We start from the raw sequence: 22,141 nt of genomic DNA, 5'->3' as shown, positions 1-22,141 counted from the left end.
AAGGATAGAACAGGAGCCAGAAGGTCTGGATTTTAGCCTCATGTTGAGACTCTTGGCATACTTTCTGCCATTTGCCTCTGCAAACACCCCTAGCATGCCAGCAGTTTGACTTGCTGATGTATAACTTCAGGATCTACTGGAGTAGGTCAGCCTCAATGTCAATTTTTGCAAAATTCTATATTTGAGGAAAATGTGGTAAAGAAACATTGAACCTGTTTGCCCTAGGTTTCAGGGGGACTAGTCTCAGGATGCCCTTGAATTCTCTGCTTCAACCACTGGTCTCACAGTCCTCTCAAAAGCCACACACTCAGCCCCTGCTTGTCAGCCTGTGAAGGGGGATCTTTAGTTCAAGATTGATCTCACCCTGTTGTCTTCTTCCCCAAACTGTGGTGAATTGCCTGATCTGAAGTCCTTCCCCTGAGATGAACAGCAGATACCTGTGCAGAAGCGACAACAACCAGTCCACACTTCTGTATATGCCAGGACAGCACAGAGAGCAGGGTGGGCTGTAGCTGTGATGAGGAAGAAGAACACACATGTGTGCCCAGTTGCCCCATGGCAGTTCTAAAAGTGTGAGCATGGAGGAAGGCAGGAGGGCTGATAGATACCTGCATCTCCCTCTTCTTCCTCAACAGGTCTCTGTAAGAACTGGGAGCACAGTCTGCTGTAGAAGATAAATTGTTTAGGAGCCTACACTTTGTTTGAAATCAGTCTGTGTAGGGCTGCAGGCCTGGCTTGCTGTGATTATTCCATCTGCAAGTTCTTGTCCAGAACCAGCACTTGGTGTCCCTTGGTGTCCTCTGCTCTTTGCTCCAGCTGCCTGCTCCACTGTCCTTTGTGTCCCTTCCTGCAGTCCTTGCTGATGGCAGCTTGTGCTGGAGGTACCCCAGCCCCTGTTAGTGCAAGGAGGTTCAGCCGGGGCTGTTCAAGCTCTCAGGCAGATGTGTACTTTGGAGCTTGAGCAGAGCTTTCCTTCCCAAGGGGGTGAAAGAGGGATGTGTCAACAATGTATTGCTCTTCCCCTGGCTTTGTTCTCCTGCTGTGTGTCCTGTGTTTCCCATCCCTTCCTCTTGTGTGAGTTGTCCTGCAGGCTGACATGAGCACAGCCACCTTGCACAGACCTTTAACTGCCAGTCCTCCTTCCCAGAGGATACTAAGACATTCCCTAGGCACATACTCCATTTACCCACACCATGTGGCCCTTGCTTCAACACATCTTTTCCTCCCACAGGACCCTTTACTAGTCTGTATCTTCTCACTAATTCTGTGGTCACTAAATGTATGACCTTCCTAGCAGCTGGCACCTGCAGCATTCTGACCAGAGCCCCCCTGCTCTGTCCTCTGTGGCCACTGGTGCTGCAGACAGACCTTGTCCTAAGCAAAGCCGTTCCTGAGTGTGCCCGTGCCAGTGGGTGAGAGAATGTGCCCATTCTTGCATGTGGCTTTTGTTCTCAGTCACAACCCACCTCCCAGAGCAGCAGATAAACACAAACAGCCTTTTTCTGCAGTTCAATGAGCAAAGCAGAGCAGTGCTTCTGAGCTGGTCCTTTAACAGCGAGGGCATCATCACATCCTGAGCCTTATGTAAGTAAATCTGTCATCAAGTTTTAGTCTTTCTTTTGTATAACTTTATGTAGCAGCTCATCTTAAACTTGTAAAAACACTTTGTGGGAAATTATGCGTGGGAGGTGGGCAACTCCTTCCGTGTATTGCCAGCTAATCCGTAATGCTCTCCTTTATCATAACAAATGAGGCAGGTTTCTCAAAAGCAGTATCTTGTGTTGTTCTTTTATCTCTTTCCTTTTGCTTTAAGTCTGGGGATGGGGTTCTGCCCTGGATGAGGGCACCAAACATGCTCCAGGACTCCTGGTTTCTGTCTTGAGCACTGGATGCTCACGACTGTGCTAAATCCTGCTTGTGAAGTATCTCTGTGAAATGAAGGGGGTGTAGGTACTCAAAATACTGTGTTTAGCCATAGATGTTATTAAATGTAAAAGAGGTAAAAAAACCTCAGTGCCATAAAATGCCCAAAAAGCCAGGAAACTGAAACTCTTTCATCTGTTCTTAAGCTTGGTAAATAGAGAAACTTCTACGTCCCATTGGTGCCTTGCTCTCCCACTATCCCAAAATCATTTGGACTCAAAGCTCAAGGTTTTTGCAGTTCCTTGGGTAAAAATGTTTTGCACGCCCTGGGATCTGTCATCATTTCACACATTTTCTGTTCTGCTGAGCCATCACCCCCTTCCTCCAAACTGGTAGGTGGCACAGGAGGTATCACATCATCCCTGTGGAGAAAACTTTGTACAAAAAGTTTCTTGGAATTTGGCAAAGTGCAGCTCTTTTTCTACAGCAGGACTCGTCTCCCCTTCAGTGGAAATTAGGTGTCTAAATCTTTTTGTCTTTCCCTCTTTGTCAGTTTTACAGTGTGCTCTGGGGTGAAGTTTTGTTGTGCTACATTTATTTCTCCTCGCCAAGACCTTCTTTATGGCTTTGATTTAAACAAAGTCCAATCAGACACAGTGAAAGGCCATCATGTTCCAGTGCTGGGGATGGGCTTTGGGGGCTGTTTATCTTTTTTTCCAAGGATAACAGCACATTTGTGTTTGTGTTGTGTGTATGTCTTGGACTTACACAAAAACTTAAGGATCTGATTCTGGTGGGTCATGCTGGCAGGTATCCAAATCCATAAATCTGGTCACTGTGCTTTTCCAAATGTTTATTGTGCTGTTTAAGCTTTTATGGGCTCTTGTGTGTATTACATATGGTCTGAATAAATGTAACGCAGTATTGCTGTGCTTAGCTGAGAGGCAGAAGAGCCTCCAAGGGGATCATTAGAGCTGGGGCAGCCTTTGCCAGCATTTGGAGATGAGTTTCTTGGTTGAGCTTTGCAGGTTGTAAGGACCTTCAGCCGTGTTCTGTTGGTTTCTAAATGCCATTTGATCTAAGGTTGCAGAGGCAGAAATAAGAAGCAGAGAGTTGCAATTTCTTGGATTCAGTACAGGATTCTTGCAGCAATTCTCCCCTTTCTGAAACACTAATAGAAAGGATTGGACTTCCTATGTATTTCCTCTGTGCTTCTGCTGCTGCATGTGGCAAGGTCTGCTCTGATTGCCAGTGGGACTCAGGACAAGACTTTAAGGAATCAGTGGATGCATAGCAGGGCAAAAGTCACCTGGGTCGCTGTAAGTGAGAAATCACCTGCAGACTCTGCCTAAGAGTCAAGGCTGCATTGCTCCTGGAGATCACACATCAGACAGCCAGACTCCAGCTGGTGGGAGCAGGGGCAGGACTTGTGTTTGAGGGACAGTGGTGTGAAAGTGGTACCTGGCCCAGGCCGCCTCTGGTGCCATAGTCCCAGCAGCTCGCAGGGAACATGCCATGGTCCTGTTAATTCACATCCTTTTTCTCTTGCATTCTGACTGGATTGAGGGAAGAAACTGCAGATTAAAAACAGCCAAACTGTAGCCAGCCCTAACAGCTGTAAAGCAGCCAAGCCAAGACCTTTGGACCCTCAGAGAATGGCCTGCAGTTCAGCTCTGGGCTTCCCTCCACTGGGCCAGTTCGCCTCTGCTCCAGGCAGTCCCTCCAGGACCATCACTTCCCTTCCACCTCTAACCCCACTAACCAAGGAAGATCGGGGCTCACAGCTGAGCTTGCTGCCAACACTGCCTTCTTCAGCTTGGGGTTTCTGCTCTCTCACCTCTGCCCTGTCGGGCTATTCCAGTTGCAAGTTTGGGGCAGAAACAGGTTTTGGTTTCTGCAGCAGACATGCTGGCCCAAGCTAGGGCTGGCCATTAGGGCTGATGTGCCATCAGTAATTGCTCTTTGCTGGGGGACACGCTGAAATAGTAGAGGCTTCACAGAGGCATTGGGAGATGGAGATGAGACTGGGAAGAGTGGGGGGAAGACTGGAAGCACTGGGAATCTGAGTTGGTCCTTTGCCTCTGGAGAGCTGAATTTGACACTGCAAAGCCAACTCTTATTGCTTTTTATTTATTTGATTTTTATCAAGACTAAATCTCAGATATCCACTCTGTGTCAGCTCAAAGGTTGCACCATTGGAAAAATTGCTTAAAAAGAAAGAAGTGGAGAAAATATGTGCTTGTAGCTGGAGTAAGAGTGCTCCTGGCTGCAAAAATTGATATCTTTCTCTTCCTTCCCTGTTGCTTCAGGCTAAGGATTAAAATGTGGGTTACTTCTGGCTGTGCTGAGATAGGAGCAAAACCTCAGGTAACTACTGCAACCACATTTAGGGAATTGTTTATGGTAGGTCCCTGATGCTGGATGCTGTGTGCTGGGAGAAGGAGTGACAGCACACAGCTGCGACCCACTTGGGTATGGAAGTGTTTATGCTGTGGATCTTGGTCCTCAGGAGCAAGGGAACATTCAGTGATACCGTAGTGTTTGGGCAACTAAAAGAAGCAAGGCAAGAAAAGACAGCATCTTTTGATCCTCACAGAACCTTTAGAACCATTTTTCTCTGGAAAGAGGTTTTTCCTGTGACCTGTAGAACATTAATACATTTGGTGCAAGGTCATTTACAGAAGAAATCTCTTCTGTTGCATTCTCCTCTCTTGAGGCTGTTGACATCTTTTGGGTCAAGCAGCAACGTGGGAAGGATAAATGTAAATAATGGGTAGCACTAACACACTGGTTGTGGTGGGCTTGCATGATACCAACAGCTTCACCCAGCCCTGGCTGGTTGAATTGGGGAAATAATAATAGTAAATAATAGGAAATAATAGGAAAGTAATAATTCTGGCTTGCAATTGGCTTCCCAAACCCAGCAAGCACCTGAAGTTCTCCCTGTGCTCTGCTGTAAGGACTTTCCTTAAACTGCAATGAGGGAGATAGAGGCGGGGAACCACCTCCCCACAGGTTGCCAGCAAAGTCTAACACTTGGGGAAGGTCCTGCAACAAACTCTTGGTTCTTGCTGCAAGGGCAGACATGGTGTTTGGCACAGTGAGCAGCCTTGCAGGGGTTGTGTAACATTGCTGGGCAGACGCCATGCGTGATAATGCTGTTGGTATCACTGTGTTACCCTGGGGATACATCAATCCCTAGGCATTTTTGGGAGGTATGAGGTGGGGCACTTTATTACTCAGCTCTGCACCACTCTACATCCTGCTTCTGCTGCTGCACCTGGTGGGTTCTGCTGTTTTGACCTGGAGGAAAGGTTTGAACCTACCTGTGTAGAACTCACAGAAACAGAGGCATTGCAAAGTGCTGACCTGGGAGCTGAGAAACATTCTGCCTCCTCTCATTCAACCCAGTGACCCATATGAGAAAGAATGGAAATGTTCATTTGTTGCTCTTCAGCATGGGGAGGAGTGAGCATCAGGGGATGCAGAGGATCCACTTTGTGGGGAGATGTGCTTGTGGAGGAGGTCTCAAAGTGGAGAGAATTTATTTTTGCCAGCAGAGTCCTGTGTCAAGCACGGGCAGCTCTTGGGCTCCCACCTCTTCCTCTGTATTGCTGGGTGTTGAATCAGCTGTTTGTACTGCCCAGCACAGGGCCAGGGACAAACTGGCAGAAGGGTGGGGGAACAGAATGGAATAAAGAAAGGATTTATAATGGGGATGGCTTGTTTGTCCACAAACAGCCTGCTGCAGACCTCAGAAGGCAACCAAACCTCCAGAGCTGCTCTTAGGCTTTCCTCTCTGTGAGCACATTGCTGCAGGGTCCTGCCACAGGCACTGGGGGCCGGCTAGGGAGAGGGTGGCAGAGACAGCCTGCTCCTGTGCCCCTTCTTCCTCTGCACATTCCAGGGCTGCGACCTCCTCAACCTGCAGAGAGAGGGGAGGGAGGTGGGAAATGGGGTGACAGGAACAAACTTCCTGCAGCGGAGCTGAGCTGAGGGATGGTTCTTATCACAGGAGAGCAGCCCTGCTGGGGGCAGCTGGAGAGAAGCCCATGCCACTTTCCTGAGCCCCCCACCCTGCTCACCCTGCAGCTCTACCCCAGCACTGGAACCTCCCTAAGCCCAGCACAGGGCCCTGCCAGCCCTGCCTGCAGATACTGGCGTGTCCCAGAAAGACGAGGCCTCGTGGCTCGGCAGCGCTGAGGGAAATGCCATCCAAGCCTCATGAGAGGGAGCACCAGGCTGCCTGGGAGCACAGCTGCATTTGCAGCTCCCACTGCTGCAGGTAGTGTGTGGGGAAAGCTGTGAAATTGGGTGTCCAGTGTCTCCCTCCCATTGCTGGCATCTGTTTTACAAAGAGCTTCACCTGGGAGAGGCCACTTCAGTCTGGCATCTTTCACCAGCAATAGCTGGTACAACAAATAGCTCCCAGCAGGGCAGGCAGGGTTTCACCTGCCTTGTGTCCTCTTCCAAGAAAGCCAGGAGAGGGACTTCCTCAGTTGGAGAGCAGCCAGGGACATTAACAGGCACATCTGTCCCCTGTTCACAAAATGCTCTGTGTTCAACGTTGCCCCAGAGGGCAGGGATTTCTGGCAGGTTTTCACACAAAACTTAGCCAAAAGTCCTTTATGTGTCAAAAGCTGTTTGATGCAGGAAATAGTATTTTGCTCTCGTGTGTATGTGATGTGTACAGTCCTACCACAGCCATGGTTCACTATCCCTATGTCTGATGATAACTTAAAATTTTTAAGGTTTGCACTTGGTGCTTTTTGCAGAATTCTCCAACCCTCTTGCAAAGCCATATTTGTTGCACAGCTTGTAGCATCCACTATAAACAGCTCCACTTGATGGCAAGGGTTGGAATTAGGAAGGCTCTGAGTCACGGGCTCTGCAGGCAGCTACTGCCACGTTGTGGGGAGATGGTGCTTTACATGAATTTATTGTGGCGCAAAAAACACTAGCTGAGTTGGAAAAAAATGCATTTGGTTTGCTTGAATTTTGGACATGGTGGTGTGTGAGTTCTGCTTTCTCCAGGGATATGCTCTGCCTCACCCCCTTGCCATGCTCACCTGGTGAAGCTCTCTTGGCTCTCGTGCTCCGGAGAGCAGAAATTCCTCTAGACAGCAGTGGGAAAGCTGTGACATATTGCTATGAACAGATATGAAATAGCTTTTCCACCTGGCTTCTTATTAGGTGTTACCGCCCTATCTTTTTCCATCAGTCGTATGATAGTAATTTTTTGGCATTTAATACCATTTCATCTAAGACTTGACGAGGGAATGGGAAAGAAGCAGACTTGCAGTCTTGGACATCAATACTAACAACTCCAGAACCACACCTGGATCAGACATTTGTAAGCATATGGAAGAGATTGAAGATTATCTAATTGTCTCCTTAATACTTGGTACTAGACTGAATCATCTCTGCAGGCCTGGGAAGCTGTGCAGATCACCAGGCTCTCCTTGCTCCTGCTCCACTAAGCTAAAGAGCCAACTTGGAAAGGAAAACCTTCCTCATCCCCAACTTTGGCTATGCCAGGATGCTCGGCACAGCTTCAGTGTGGAAGGTGTCACTGGCTTGCTGATGTTTTTGGCTGTGAAAGTCAGTGACAGCTCTTCTGGCCAGATTTCCTGTGTGATCCTGTTAGGGGAGTTGTCAGCACCTAATCTGGGTGTTTGTTTCCAAATAGTATTGCCAGGGCATTGCATGTGTAGCCTGACACATTGTACATTAATCTAAGTTTTGGCCTCCTTGCTTGACCCAGGAAGGATTAAACCCCACCCCACATCTGCTGCAGCTCCCTTGGACTGCTGCCTCATCGCACTGATGCTCCTTAGCAAAGCTCAGGGCAGGTCTTTCCCCCCACAGCTTTCCAGACACAGCTCTTCCCTAGATGGTAGAGACTGCCTCTGCATGTCCTGTATTTCCCATCCATCCATCCATCCATCCATCCATCCATCCATCCATCCATCCATCCATCCATCCATCCATCCATCCATCCATCCATCCATCCATCCATCCATCCATCCATCCATCCATCCCTCTCCAGCACACTGGTAACCTGCAGACCACATACAGTCCTTACAGGAATTTGTCAGCCAGGCTGAACTATTCCCTGCCAGGCCCTGCTCCTGCCTTGCAGTAAGACCATTATCCATGTTGCTCCATTTAACTTGAAGCAGGGAGCAGGTTGGAACACAAAACTTTTGAAAAATGATGGAACAAGGGCAAATTTCCAATCAAAGCTTTCCAATTGCTGCTCTGAAGGAAAATTACTCTTCATTTGCAGATGAAATGGAAGACTCTGTGCAAGGGCAGGAGTTGTGCAGAATAGAGATTTAAACAATAGAGTAAAGGAAAGAATGACTATGACTGGGGGACTGGGAAAGGGGCCTGGGACCTCACTAACCTGATTTAATTATGCAACTTCTGATGTTTTACAGTTGCAAGCAACAATCTGACCCAGAGATGGGCAATTTGTAAGCCACAGAGTGAAGAACTGTTTGTAAAATGGTCTTAAGAGAAAAATATGTATATTTGTAATTATGAGCTGAAAAACCTGAGCAGCAGAGCTCTTGGTTCTGGACCCATGTCCAGCTGCTGTTGGGACAGCTGGGGTCTCTGCCCTTCCTATGTCCTCCCACCCACCATCCAGCAGCACCCAGAGCAGTTCCCAGCTGAGCTCTTGGGGGCAGCAGCTTATCTTGGCCACAGGATGTCTCCTCACAGGAGAGGCTGCAGCTGAGCAAAGTGCCTCCTTACTCTGCACAGGTGAGTCAGTGTCCTAGGAAAAGCTGGGAACACCCACCAGCAGTGGAGATGCTGATCCAGCTTGCAGAGCTATGGGCTGACAAGGCTCTGATTTGAGCCAACTGCCTGTGATCTCCCAGCTCTGGGAAGAGAAATTTCCTCAAAGCTTCTGAGAAGAGGCACCAGTCTCAGTCCACTGACTTGAATTGATGAAATTTGTACCAACTGGTGTGTCCTCACAGGTGCCGAGCATTCCTGGCTCTGTCAGTGCCAGCTTCAAATGGGATGTCCCTGGGCTAATTGTTGCTGGATTTGGACAAGTGAGGTTTTTTTCTTTTCTGGGAAACTGACTGGTTTTGTGTCAATGGTGTTTGTGGAGTGCTGACAAACCCCTCCCCCTTATTCTCAATAATGCCTGTCTGCTTAAGGTGGTGTTCCTTGGAGATGTGCTTTTTCCTTTTCAAGGCTTTTGATGTCCTTTCCCATGTTAGAAAATTCAAGAAGGCAGCATGTGAAGCTGGCTGGGGCCACTGAGTTTTGCTGGGGGCGGCAGCTTTGATCCTCAGTGGGAGCTTTGCCATAAACTTGATCATGAATTTTTCATCCCTTGCTCTGTGTGTGTGTGTGCTGTGCAGGGGGTGCAGGCACTAATCCTGAAGCTGCACTCAGCACAGGGGTGAGACTCACTTGCAGTTCATCATTGATGCAAATCCTTCCCATCCCCAGGGTAACTCCACCACAAGTTAACCCGACATGAAATTTGACCCTGACATCTAATAGCTAGGGAGCTGCTCCTGTCTTTAATCCCTCTGACAGTGCCTAGTCAGGGCTTTTTGAAGAATTTTGTTGGTCTTTTCTATCACTTAAGCATTAGTTCTCTTTATCTGGAGTTTTGTGCTGCTATCTGACCCATTTACTTGGAAGCCTCCAAGGAGAGCTTGAGTTGAAAGAGAGCTGGATTTGTGATCCAAGTATGAGTCTTTCACTGTTAATTTTATTAGCATTCATAATTGCATGCACATTTCTAAACTGTCAGAACTGCCACATCCTTTTAAAATATGGATGAAACATCAAAAGGGCTATGACTGCTTGGAGATTAGCAAGAAATTAAAGTGCCTGATACCTCAAAAACAATGATGTGAGCTGTTTTGTCCCCATTATATTAAAAGTGACGTAGGAAAAATAAGTCAGGAATTAGGCTTTTAGAGCCCATTAGCTGGCACAATGTAATTAGCAGGAACAGGCTGTTTGATGCAGGTTTGAGGTGCCCTGTGCCTGCTGTTGCTGCTGGAGGGGCAGGGTCTCTGCCTAGTGGGAGCCTTGTTGGATAGGGCTGTGTGTGACAGGACTCATGGGATGAATGGGAGGAAAGGGTGAAGAAGTCCTGAATTCACATCCTCTCTTTGGTGCAGATTTGCTTGAAGGGAGCTGCTTGGTCTCCCTGTTCATGGCTTAGGCTGTGTTTTAGCTCTCAAGGCAACCCCCAGCAGAGGTCACTTGTGACTGATGGGTAACACAGTGATTCTGCTCTCTCATTTGGACTTCCCAAAGTCCTGCTGGGTAGTGTCACTGACCGTTTCCTTTGGAAATACATATTTTACAAACACTAAATAGGTGAGCATACATAGCATGCATGTGCCATCCCAGATTCTTGCCAGCTGCATGTATCTGTATGCATTTGTATTTTCAGGTATCAACAGTTTTACCATGTCATCATCAAGTATATTAAGACAAATACATTTCACCTGAAGACCTTCTGGAAGGTAGACAGCTGTTATGGAGCTGTTATGGAGCCCTGCTTGTCCAGGGATATTGGAAAAAGGTTGTCAGGGCAAGGGAAGCAAAGGAGTTGTTGCCTGTAGCAGCAATACAAACCTTTTGGTTCCCAGACTGCTTCCCACCCACTGAACCCAACGTGCCTTGTTGCATCCTTTGTGCACGGTGATGGATTGGGTCTCACGGAGGTGACAGCAGTGACTTCTCAGTCCCAGCTGGGAAGAGTTTCTCCACGGCCCTGTGCCAGCCACAGCCCAGCACCTCTCACACAGGTGCTGTCGCTTTTATTCTATATCAGTGTAAATCCTGACAGAGCTGGTCTCGCTTCACGGGGGGTGCTGGCACAGATGTTGCCACCGTTCAGGAAGGAACTGATGGTGCCTGGCCTCCGTGGGAGAGAGCAGCATCCCGGCGGATGCTGGGCGCAGCCGGCAGATGGAGCGCGGCTCTTTCCCCGCACACGCTGCTCGGTGGGAGCAGAGCAACGCGATAACTGATTGTTTATTATGGAAACATGCCACTTTCAGCTGATTTACAAGCAGCTTTGTGGAGCTCCTGATCACCCCGTATTTTTGTTTTTAGTCCGTTACTCATCTTGATACATCGTTGGTACATGTCTAAGCAGGGCTGTAAAAGCCGCTCGCGGGGACACGGTGGGGCCAAAGCACGGGGGATAGAAAGCAGCTGTCAGGCAGCATTTCTTCCAGGGGTTTGAGGAGTACCAGCAGGCTGTGTCAGCCTGGCAGTGACTGCTCCTCAGTGCCTGACTTTACAGTCAGACTGTTCTGTAGTTCCTTCAAGGCCCTGTGGTTTAGCGGCTGCTCAGATGGCTGCAGTGCGTTTAGAGCAAAGTGAAATAACACTAGTTCCTTCCATCCTCTGCTGCCTCACCCTGAGAAATTAGCAGCCTCTTTTGGGAGCTACTAGTCAACATTCCAGATCCAAACACCTCCAGACTTTCAGCAAAGTTTGAAACAAGTTCAGGAGCTGAATTTCAAGTCCACTTTTCCTGTGCCAAAATCCGCAGAGCTGAATACCTGGGAACTATGGAGGTGGGTTAAGTCACGGACCAAATACACTCTGAGCTTTTCATTGTCTACTTTTAATGCATCAGCTCTCCCAGAATAATATGTCTAGCATGGTTCATACCACAATCACTACTGTAATCACCACTGAAACCTGCATAGGTTAGAAATCCATATGTGGTTCTGCGTCTGGGTGAATTTGGCAGACATGAAGCAGTCCCCAAAAGGCAATTTCTTCCTATCAAATCACCTGCCAATTTTACACAGTTTTGATTTATGCTTTTTAAGGTTACTGAGCTCTTTGCTGAAAGAGTTGAAGGCCATCTGCAGTGGCAGTGAATGAGCCTCCTCAGGATAAAGGCTGGCTTCCAGATGACAGAGTAGCTGGCAGCTTGTATCTTTTACACGTGAGGCTTCTCTGCCTGTCTTTTTGGTCCCCTGCACCTCCTTAGCTAAAGTAAGTGCTTTCTATTACAGAAGAATATATGTGACATACATCAGGCAGGTTTTGTGCATGGTAGTTTTAAGGGAGCTAGAGGTGTTACACTTCTACCTGCTCCTTTACCTGCTATTCCAACCAAGGGTAGAGAAGATATATGCCTGGAGGATATGCAGCTCTCCTGGTTTCTCTAATTTGTTCGGGGGGGGTTGCTTTTTCTGTATTTTTTCATTTGTCCCTGGAAAGGGAAATTAATTAGGCCAGTTGGAAGTATATGAGGGCCGTTTTGCATGGGGAAAAACAGAGCAGGTGAGCAGTTGTTGGAATTACTTGGACAGTAGACAAGAGTATGGAATAAGAGACCGACAAGAGGGTAGTTAATTTACTGAGAAAGACTGGCTGAGCACAGCAGTCTGGAAAACAGATCGTCTTTCTGAAAGGCACAAAGAAGAAAAATAATGGCTCCAGATTCATCCCTTGTGTAAATCTTTTGAAGTTGGTGACTTACACCAGGATGATTTAACCCCATTAATTTTAATGGGTCACTGCAGTGTCCCAAGAGTTGTTTTTGCTGTGCTCTGTTCTGAGGCAGAGATAAAGCAGAGCCTTGGCGTCTAGGCTTCAACCCAAGCTTGGTGTCCCCATGGGGCTGGCTTGGGCCTCTCCACATTGTGGCTGGCTCCAGTTGGAGAGGGAAAAGGATGCAGGAGATGATGATGTGTCTGAGCCCTTGTCCTGTGACAGCTGGGTGCTGCCAGGACTTTGTTGTGAGCCATAACATGCCTGGAAAATGATATCTGGTCTGAAAAGCAAGGATAGGCAGGCTAAAAGGGCTCACTGGAGTCAGCACCTACCCTCAGCCCGCTCTGGGTCTGCTGATCCAAAGTGATAACAACACATTAACCAGAGACAAGGAGCTGTGGAGCAGTGTGGCAAAGAAAGGAGCCTGAAATTGAGCATAAATGGGCACCAGATGAGTCCTGTTGGGACTCAGTGAGCAGAGAGCAAAGGTCAGTGCCCTTGACACACGACAGGGACTCAGGGCTCTGGCTGTGGACCGGGATAAAGCACATTTACCACGTATCATTCAAAGCAAGCTGGTCATAGCAGGAGTTGGCCACATAGTTAAAAAGCCTGTGTATCACAGCAGGGAAAATTTAATCTAGTGCCAGGAGGAGGGATGCATCTTTGTCACCAGTTGTCAAACAGCTGAAAACGTGGTGGCAGACACAGCTGTAATGCTTGGGCAGAAATACTGATCAAACCCCAGTCTCATCAGGCAGCAGCACATCATGGGCTGTGCTCTGCCCCTGCTCCTTGGGGACCTCAGGGCCCACCTTGTGCCTCAGCTCTGTTTTCTGCATGCACTCCTCATGTGCCTTGCTCCTAGGGCCTGACTCGCTGTCCTTCATTTTACAAATTATTCAAGTTGTTCTGAAGTATTGACCAGACAAGAGGAAATGAGCCAGGAGGAACAGATGGATCAAAATGAAATGAAGTGATAAATCTGAATGCAAATGTTCTGTGTGGTACTGAGGAGGGGAAAGCTGGCTTTGCTGAAGTTTGGGTGTGAAGTCATCCCTAAGCAGCCTGGGTTTGTCAAGGCATCAGCTGCTCTTCAGCACCATGCAGAAGGAAGGGAAGATGAGCATCACTGTATCTCTGGGCATTTTTCTCTTGACAGACTTAACATGACTGCACAGTGAGTCCAGGGGGAGATCCAGACATGGGCCCCAGAAGGGAAGGATGTAACACATGCTGAAATGAAAGTTTCTCAGTAAACTTGGTTGCTTAACTTCTTCTAATACTGCCACTTAATCTCACTGGTCTGTAGTCTTCTCCCAGTCACATGCTGAAAGGCAAACTCTGCTAAATCACTCCATAGCTAGAGCAGATCAGAAAATCCATCTGGATTGGCAAGCTGATCTGTAAAATGCTTTATAAAGCTTGTATCAGCAATAGTGTGGCCAGCAGGGCCAGGCTAGTGGTCATCCCCCTGTGCTGGGCTCTGGTGAAACTGCTCCGCAAGTGTTATGTCCAGTTTTGGGCCTCTCACTACAAGAAAGACATTGGGGTGCTGAGTTGAATCCAGGGAAGGATAATGGAGCTGTTTAAAAGACAGGTAGATGTGGTGCTTATGGACATGGTTTACTGGTGGCAGTACTTGGCTAACAGTTGGACTTGATGATCTTAAGGGTCTTTTCTAACCTAAATGATTCTGTGATTCTATAAATATCAAAAGTTGTTCTTGCAAGCATGTGAGCTTTGGAAGGACCACGTGTGCTGGTACCCAACATATCTCAGTGTAATATTTAAATGTGAATGCACCCAGTACATGTCTCTCTATTTTTTAGTGAGAGAAGTTTCAGATGTAAAGAGTGAAACTCAATTTGCCTAAGCCCAAGATACTGTCACAATTCACCCCAGGTGCTGGGACAAGTGCTGCTGCTCCTCTGTAGTACCCCAGGAGGAGGAATTTCAACCAAGCCCGTGCCCAGACAGGTGGGAGAGTCCCAGCAGAGCCTCATTTCTGTGTCAGGTTATTTTAAGTAACAACAGCAATTCCCTTCACATCAAACATTGCCTGCATGATCCTTGTGCAGCCTCTTCAAGGGTAGCACAGGCTGGCAGCATGAGGGAGTCTGAGTGCCATAGGATTCTCTGAGAAATTAATCCTTTTCCTTAGCAAAGGAAATGATTGAAAAGTTCAGGTGCTGCTGAAATCCTGCCTGCGTGTCCTGATCCATGGAGCAGCATCACCAGCCCAAGTCTGCACTGCAGTGATTCAGCACAGACTGCTACCACACACACCTCTGAACCCCTGCAATTGCATCCTCAGAGCACAATCTGTCTTATTTCCCCAGAATATGTAGCAAAAAATGTTAAGTAAAGGGGAACTCTGAAATTTTTCTTTTTTTTAATAATAAATGAAGGAACATAAGAAAAGTATTTGTTACTGCTCAACGTTAAATGTGAACAGACCCCAGCAGGTGTGAAGGGATGTGATACAGGCTTGGAAACCCTGGAGCAAGCCAAGGGAAGGCCTGTGAGAAGAAAAGAAAAATGCAACATGATGATGAAATGCAAATTTTTCTGCAACTGTGTTTAAGTGGAGGATCAGGGGCTGTCCAGCTGTCTGTTGGCTGTTTTCAGCCAAAAGACAACAGAAGGCAATGGATGATCTCATCCTGCCCCTCTAAAATTGATAGATCTCCTCCACAGTTGCTTAAGTATCAGTTTTTCTAAGGTTATTCTTTGCCAGCTGTTTGGCAAAGCCTGATGTGGACTGAACACTTTCTTTTCTCTCACTGCTCCCTCATATGGAGGAAAAAGCTCATATGGTTGAGGTGGCCATGGCTGGGAAATGGGACAGCCCAGATGTACTTCAGAGGTTGCAAAGTGTCAGCAGAAAAACTTTCAGTGTGAGGGCAGCTTTTGGGATGACAGTGTCAATGTATGGCTTGTGGGGATGAAAGCCCCGGAGAAACTCAAACAGGGCTGACTTTGAAATGCTGGATCCTGCAGGTATAATGTGGTGGTTTTATCTGACCTGTGAACATCTCTGATAAGGCATTGGATCATTAGTCTAGTGCTTGTTATTGTACCATTTGTTGGAATGAAACACTAGCATTTTTAAATCGCTGCTATCAAAGCATATCATAAATTGTAAGCAGTTTCTTTCCCTTTGAGTATATCCCTCTGCCAAATCATTCAGTGCTTATATCTTCCAAACTGGGCGTGGCATTACCAGTGAAGAGCTGTGGCTGAGCATAAAATAATTATTTTTTAGAAAAGCTGAGCTATTAAAAAAAAGTGTGTTTCCTAAAAAATTAATGGAAAATGACCTCTGCCTCTTAAAACAGTTCTGCTTCCAGCCTCTGATAATAACAGTGTGTTCAACTCCTGAGGTGCTAAAAGTCTGCTTTCTGCAAAGTGGAATTTTAAAGACTGTTGCCCAAAAGTGTGTGTGTGTGTATATATATATATATATATATATATGTGTGTGTATATATATATATATATATATACATACACATGGTGCAGATATACTGTGGAGTTACTCCTACCCACAACCTGATTTTCGTGCTTCTAAGAGCTGTGACACACTTTCAAGAGGAGTGATGTATTTTTAAACTCGCTCTATGGCATAGGATGAAGGTCAGCACGACTGAGTGTGAATCTTTGAGGGATGGAGAAGTTAAACCCAGCCTCCACTCTTTGTGACTTTCAGCCACAAGTTCTTTGCTCAGCTTTCCTCATGTGAAATGCTGAGGTGTCTTGTCCCTGCTTCAGAGGAGAGAGATCCACTGGAGTTCCTGGGTGCTCAGCTGTGAAGATGACGTGGCCATGGTTGCATTAGCAACTGGATGCTCTTGAGTTCTCTCATGTAGGATCTGTTTCCAGCCTTAACTGCAGTTTTCCTTCTGAAATGTTCCTGACTTTAAGCATTGAATGGAACTGTACCTGGAGACACATTTGGAGGTCTGTTGCCATTGTTGCAGTTGTTTTTCAAGTCCTCTTTGGGAGATGGACTTTCTTTGGAGCTGGTGGCAAGGCACAGTCACAGTTGTGTCTCATCTGTGTGTGTCCTCTGCCCTGTGCTCCACAGGCTGGTTCCTCTCACAGCCTCCTTGCTCACCCTTCGGAGACCCTCAAGGCAGGCAAGGGAGGGATGAGGGGCAGGGTGTTATGTTTGCATTTTGGACTGTTTCACTGTTGATTAGAGTGGTTCGAGAACCTGTTTGGCATGATATGACCTGCAGGCTCTGGGGCAGTGGAGGCAGAGAGGTAGGCAAAAAATCTCTTCCTTCTCATCACCACCCCAGGTTTACTTTGGTGCATGTAGAGCTCTAAGATTTTCTCAACACTGTTTAAGAAAATGTTTCTTCTTTTGAAAAGCTAGAGCACTTTTCCCTTTTTTGTGTCTTTACTGAGAAAAGGATCTTAGTAGTGTTACCACAATAAATAAATTAAGCAACTTACTCCCTACAACAAAACCTTGCATTTTTAGTGTAAAATGAAAACACATAAATAACCAGCAGAGGGGATGTGCCTGGCCTCTAATGGAGGAATGGAATGGAATTCACTCTTTCAGACCCTTGTTTCCTTCTGTACAATGATTTAAAAGGAAAAGCTTTTATCTAATCATGAGGTAGGTCTCTGCAGAGCTCCCCAGGCACTGCTAATGGATGGGATGCACAGCAGAACTTGAAGGCTTGAAGCTGAATTTTTGGTGCTGCACATGCTGTTGCTGAGAAGGTCAGAGCTGGGTTTTGTGAGCTCTTGGTGAGCCCAGGGTGTTCATGTAGTGATCAGAGCCATTTTGCATTAGAGTGAGGTGTGTGCTGTCAGCAGGAGAGAGGGACAATCAGCTGCCCAGGAGACAACAGGTTGAGGCCAGAAGTGGCAAGGCAGGGATGGGTGGGAAGCTGGTGCTGCAGAGGGAGCAGAGGCAAAGCAGGAGGTTCCAGGAATTGGCTTCATCCCAGAGGATGACTGGGCAAGAAATTGTTAATAAGTAGGTTATTGGCAGTAGGACACTCTGTTTCATGCTCTGATTCCTAATCCCCACAGCTGCATCTCCTGGCTGGTGTGCCTAGATTCCAGTTTTGAATCTCACAGTATTTTACTGTAATGAGAAATTATTCAAAACAGCACTGAATTCAGACTTGGAACTGGACACCACAGGGTGAACTTCAGAATACAGAAACCTCCCAGGAGCTCAGGGATGCTCTTGTCATCCTGTGGTAGATGCTACTGCCAGGCATAGCATGGCCTGCCCTGGTAGGAAAGGCAGAGTTCTTGCTAAGAGTGTGGTTTCTTATTGTGCAGCTTCTGGCATTTCAGGTAACAAAGGGAGAAAATAGTGCACAAAAGCTGATTGTAGGGCATGGCATTTGCAGAACCTCATTGATATTCCAAGCTTGGGATACTACTGAGCAAGTGAGATCAACAGCTGAAAAGGAGGGGGTGTAATGCCTGACAATCAGTGGCATTTTCCCTTCGCCCACATGTGATATCTATATATCAGATAACATGAACAGTTAAAGCAGGAATAAGCTGCCAATGGCCACTTAGCTCTGCAAAATAGAGATCCCTCGTGTTTCAGGCCAGAAAAACTCCCTGAATCATCATTCAGTTTGAAGGAACAAATAATTTCTCTTTTAGCTGAATGTAAAGGTCGGATCCTAGAACCAGCTGAATGGATGGAAGTAATTACATTCATTCATTATGTCTCTTCACTTTTATGAACATAGAACATGGAAAAAGATATTGGAAATGCCACACACACTCTTTGGAGATGTACGAGGTGAATTAAAAGTTAATGTCTGGATGGAGAATTGGACAGGAATTACATAAAAAGAACAAGAGAACAAGGAGAAACTGACTGTTTCCTTCATGAGCACATCTGACAAACATCCAAATTTTTATCTGAACTGGACAGCAAAATTTTTGTCTATTCAGATATTGCACTGTTTCATGTTGTGTGCAATCTGCATATGTTGTAAATGCATATAAAAATACATTTTTTTCTGTTTTCCAGAGGTATTTAATATTTAATGCTGGTCACCTTAGAAAGTCAGTTGACATGATTTGAGGTGTTTTGAGGCAAGTATGCAAACATATATTTGAGGGTAACATGATTTTTTTAATTTGCCCTTTTAATTGAGTAAGGCTCACTAAAAAGTGTTAGGATGGGTCCATACATGTAATAGCAAAACCATCTTCTGCTTCTGAAAATTTAATTTTGAAGTTCAGTATTATAATATATCAAATACTAGTCAAGCAAAATTCACTGAAAGTTTTGATAATTTTGGGTATAGGACTATATACCCTAAGGGGGTATATAGGGTCTATCATTAGTGTCAGGAATCTTATAGTATGGACATCCACAGTATATCCAGGGTGAAAAATCTGTTTTCTTTGTTTTCCTCCTAAAATGAACTGAGCATTGAGACTGAAACAATCTCTTACACCATCTTGAAGTACATGGCTTTTTTTATTTAATATTTGACACCCTGTTACAAAGAAGAGCATCTCCGTTCACTCCTAGAGTGCTCAATAAATCCTTTCTCAGTGGGTCTGATACTTCTGGAAACTTTGTGATGCTTCTTTGCAAGTATCATGTAATTTAGCTCTTTTACCTTTTAGAGAGCATGAAAGAGTTGGACCTACTATCAGAACTGGATATTTGAAAGGGGTTTGGTCACCTTGAAAAGTAACCCTAGTGTTTGAAAGGTTTTATCTTTGGGAAGGTGTCTCTATTTTTCTCCCACAATTGGTGTCTCTCAGTGATAATTTGGAATAATTTAATTAATCTCAACAATTATATTGGGCAAGACAAATTCAGGACTTTTTTTTTTTCTTTTTTGCTTTAATGTTAGAATCACAGAAGATGTTTTAAGACTGTCTGATCCTGGTAGGTAATCAGGGAAGACAAGTCTGCTTTTAGTAGTTGCCAATCCAGCAAAATTTACTAGCTATGTTTTGGAGTTTTACCATGGCTGAAAAAAGCTCCATTCAAAGGATAGTGATTAGAGAAATTTCCTAGAGTTCATGAACTTGCAGTAGATCTTACATGTCATGATTTATGTCTCTTGACTAGTAAATTAAAGAACCCAATGACTTGAAAGATATTTCCATGTGCTGCTTTGTAGAAACAGGCAGAAAACAATTCCAAGTAATATAAAATTGGTGTCTTATAAAGAACTACACTGCTTAGTATGCTGAAAAGACATTTGATGTTGCAAGACAGTTAACTGAGGACATGCTGCTGAGGCACATTTGGGAAGGAGCTCTGCTTTAATCTCCCTGCTCGAACTGAAGGAAATGTAAAGAGAGGAAAGACTGCAGTCACCAGATGAAGTTGGAGTTCATACTGTGGGCTTGATCTTGTCTTCCCACATGCATCATAAGTTTTTGCCTGTCTTGGAAAAAGTATTTACCATTCTTAGGGCCATATGTGCAACAGATGATTTTAAAAATTCAGGGGAGAGATCTACCACTAAAAAGGGGATGTAGAACTAGGTAGGGCAATAGGGTATTTAGCAGTGCAAAGTAAGTACAGATGCAACAGCCATCTGCTGTCTGTGCACATTGCAGTCCTAATCTTTCAGGTCCAACTGCCCTTGGACATATATCAGGAGCAGCAAGACGGAGAAGTCCAAGCATCATATTGCTAAAAAGCCAGTTGAGTATACAGAAGTACTACACACCAGACAAACACCACCAGAAAAAAAATGCAAAATTGTCCAATACCAAGCATCTGGCACACTCTCCTTTGTACTGGGAGCCCAGAGGTCTAGCAGGGCTGGGGCCACGTCTGGAAATGCCTGTACATAATTTCTTACTTTGCCAAGTTAGAGACTTTAGAATGTCAAAAATGCCAGTGACAGCCTGGGATTTCCCTGTGTGAGCCTCCAGCATAAGAGCTGCTGCCAGCACTTGCACCATGTACTGGGATGGGCTGTGGGGAATCCCAGGGAGAGATGAGGAAACCCAGCACATGCAGTGGGGTGGTTGTGAGGCTGGTGTGAGGCAAAGGAGGGTGTTCAGAGGAGACTGTGAGTGGGTATCCTCATGCCCTGGGCAGTCAGAAAGAAAAGGGCAGACAGGAAATTCTTCTGCTTTGTCTTCCTGTGAAAGAGTCCTGGTCCTGGGGGTCTTCCAATGGCTTGATGTTACCAGCCCTGTTCATTATGGGGGGGTTGTATTCACAGGGGGGATGTGGTGTGTGAGGGCTGAGGGGAATTGCATGTCCCAAGGGCTTTCTCTCAAGAGCAGGAGAGGAGAATAGGAGGAAGGCAGCCCAAAGCACTGTTGTTTGGGTCACTTCTCCTTTCTGTGGTCTCTCTGCCCAAGATAAGGAGTGAGAAGAATTGGGAATGCCTTTGCTCAGCAACCCCATAAGCAAAGCAGCAGCAGCTGCAGCACTTACACCACTGGCCACAGGCACTTTGCAATGGCTCCTGATGGCATCTCTCCCCTGCTGTGAAGAGACCTGCTCTAACCTATGCCCACGGCTTGTTGGATGCCTCTGGCTGGTCAGGTCAAGCCATCAAAACTTTTGGGTTGCTTTGCACCCCTGGCTGACCACATGAGCTTGCTCAGCCTCCTCACCTCTGAACATGCAATGAGGTGCTCGCTTCTATTGAACGCACACCTAATTTTATAAGATAGTCATCAATGTGCTCCATATGCTCTCTATTAAAGAACTGAATGCTTATTTCCTTGAATATCTGCTGGAAACAGCTTAGGTAAACAGCTTAGACAAGGGAATCTCAGTACCCTTTACCAAAAAAAATATCCTATAGGTTGCCTCTTTAAGTACTGGATGCACATATGGGAGAATTGGGGATGATGAAGTATTCACTCAGATTGCTGGTTTCCGCTGCATTGAAGTCAGAGACATTGAAGGCACTACAGCATTTATAACTGATTTCCTGAACAGCATAGTAAATAGAGATGAGAGCCCTTTTCTTGTAACTCACATGTGCAACAGAAATCACTTAGCTAACATAAATCAGGACTAAATTGCTTTTAAAGGCTCACAAAACATTTCTGAAAGAGACAGGATGAGGAAACCATTTGCCACAGTGGAGTATGTCCCCATGATGAGTCCTATTAAAGCTTGATCAAAGAGCCTTATTGGCTTTTCATTAGAGCCTGGTTATGTACAGTTGAAATTCAGCAGTGATTTCAACAGAATAGGCACAGAAATATGCACAGGAGGTAAATTTAGGCAGGACTCTAGACCATCAAAGTATGTGATTAAGGACAATTTAATGTGCTGAGTAATGCAGTGTGATTTGGATGTAATTTATCCTAATCCAGTCTGATCTTTTACAGGAGAATATATTATAAGGCCACAATTAGGTGAGACCTGGGCCCCATCTGGCCTCCTGTCTCCTACAGTGGCTTACAGCCAATACAAGAAACAAAGCAAATACAGAGTGAACTTCCCTTGTGTATCCTCTCTGTTTCTGGCATTCAGCCGCTGTGGGACTCTTCGGGTCAAAACATCCAGAGCATGGAGTACAATAGCCACCATTTATCCTTGCTTCATGAATTTATCTCATTGCTTTTTGAACCCATGCCTAGTTTTGGTGATTACAAAGTCTAACACCAGTGAGTACCATGATTCAGCTGTGTTACATGCAGAAGCTCTTCTCTTACTTTGATTCAAACTGCTGTGCTCCAACTATTCTTCCTGGGGCAGTAATTCAGGGGCAAAAGCCTTTTTGGACAAGCTGTGTCTGGAGCTGGAGTTGAGTCTTAGTAGTCTGTC

General features: G+C 46.0%; 1 protein-coding gene across 7 annotated transcripts in view; it reads left to right on the top strand.

Annotated features, from left to right (window-relative positions):
- Positions 1 to 22,141, top strand: part of SH3PXD2A (SH3 and PX domains 2A) — a 248,561-nt gene that overhangs the window by 124,008 nt on the left and 102,412 nt on the right. The window contains exon 1 of one of the 7 annotated variants that reach the window (XM_038141677.1): positions 1,473 to 1,584. The exons of the other annotated variants lie outside the window; for them this stretch is intronic. Within the exon in view, the coding sequence (XP_037997605.1) occupies positions 1,583 to 1,584 (2 nt within the window). The 5' untranslated portion in view covers positions 1,473 to 1,582. Of the gene's footprint in view, positions 1 to 1,472; positions 1,585 to 22,141 lie in introns of those variants that run through there. 7 annotated transcript variants of the gene reach the window in all.

The sequence above is a fragment of the Motacilla alba genome, chromosome 6, assembly GCF_015832195.1.
Source record: "Motacilla alba alba isolate MOTALB_02 chromosome 6, Motacilla_alba_V1.0_pri, whole genome shotgun sequence".
NCBI classification, from domain to species: domain Eukaryota; kingdom Metazoa; phylum Chordata; class Aves; order Passeriformes; family Motacillidae; genus Motacilla; species Motacilla alba.
This window is presented reverse-complemented; position numbering and strand designations above follow the sequence as displayed.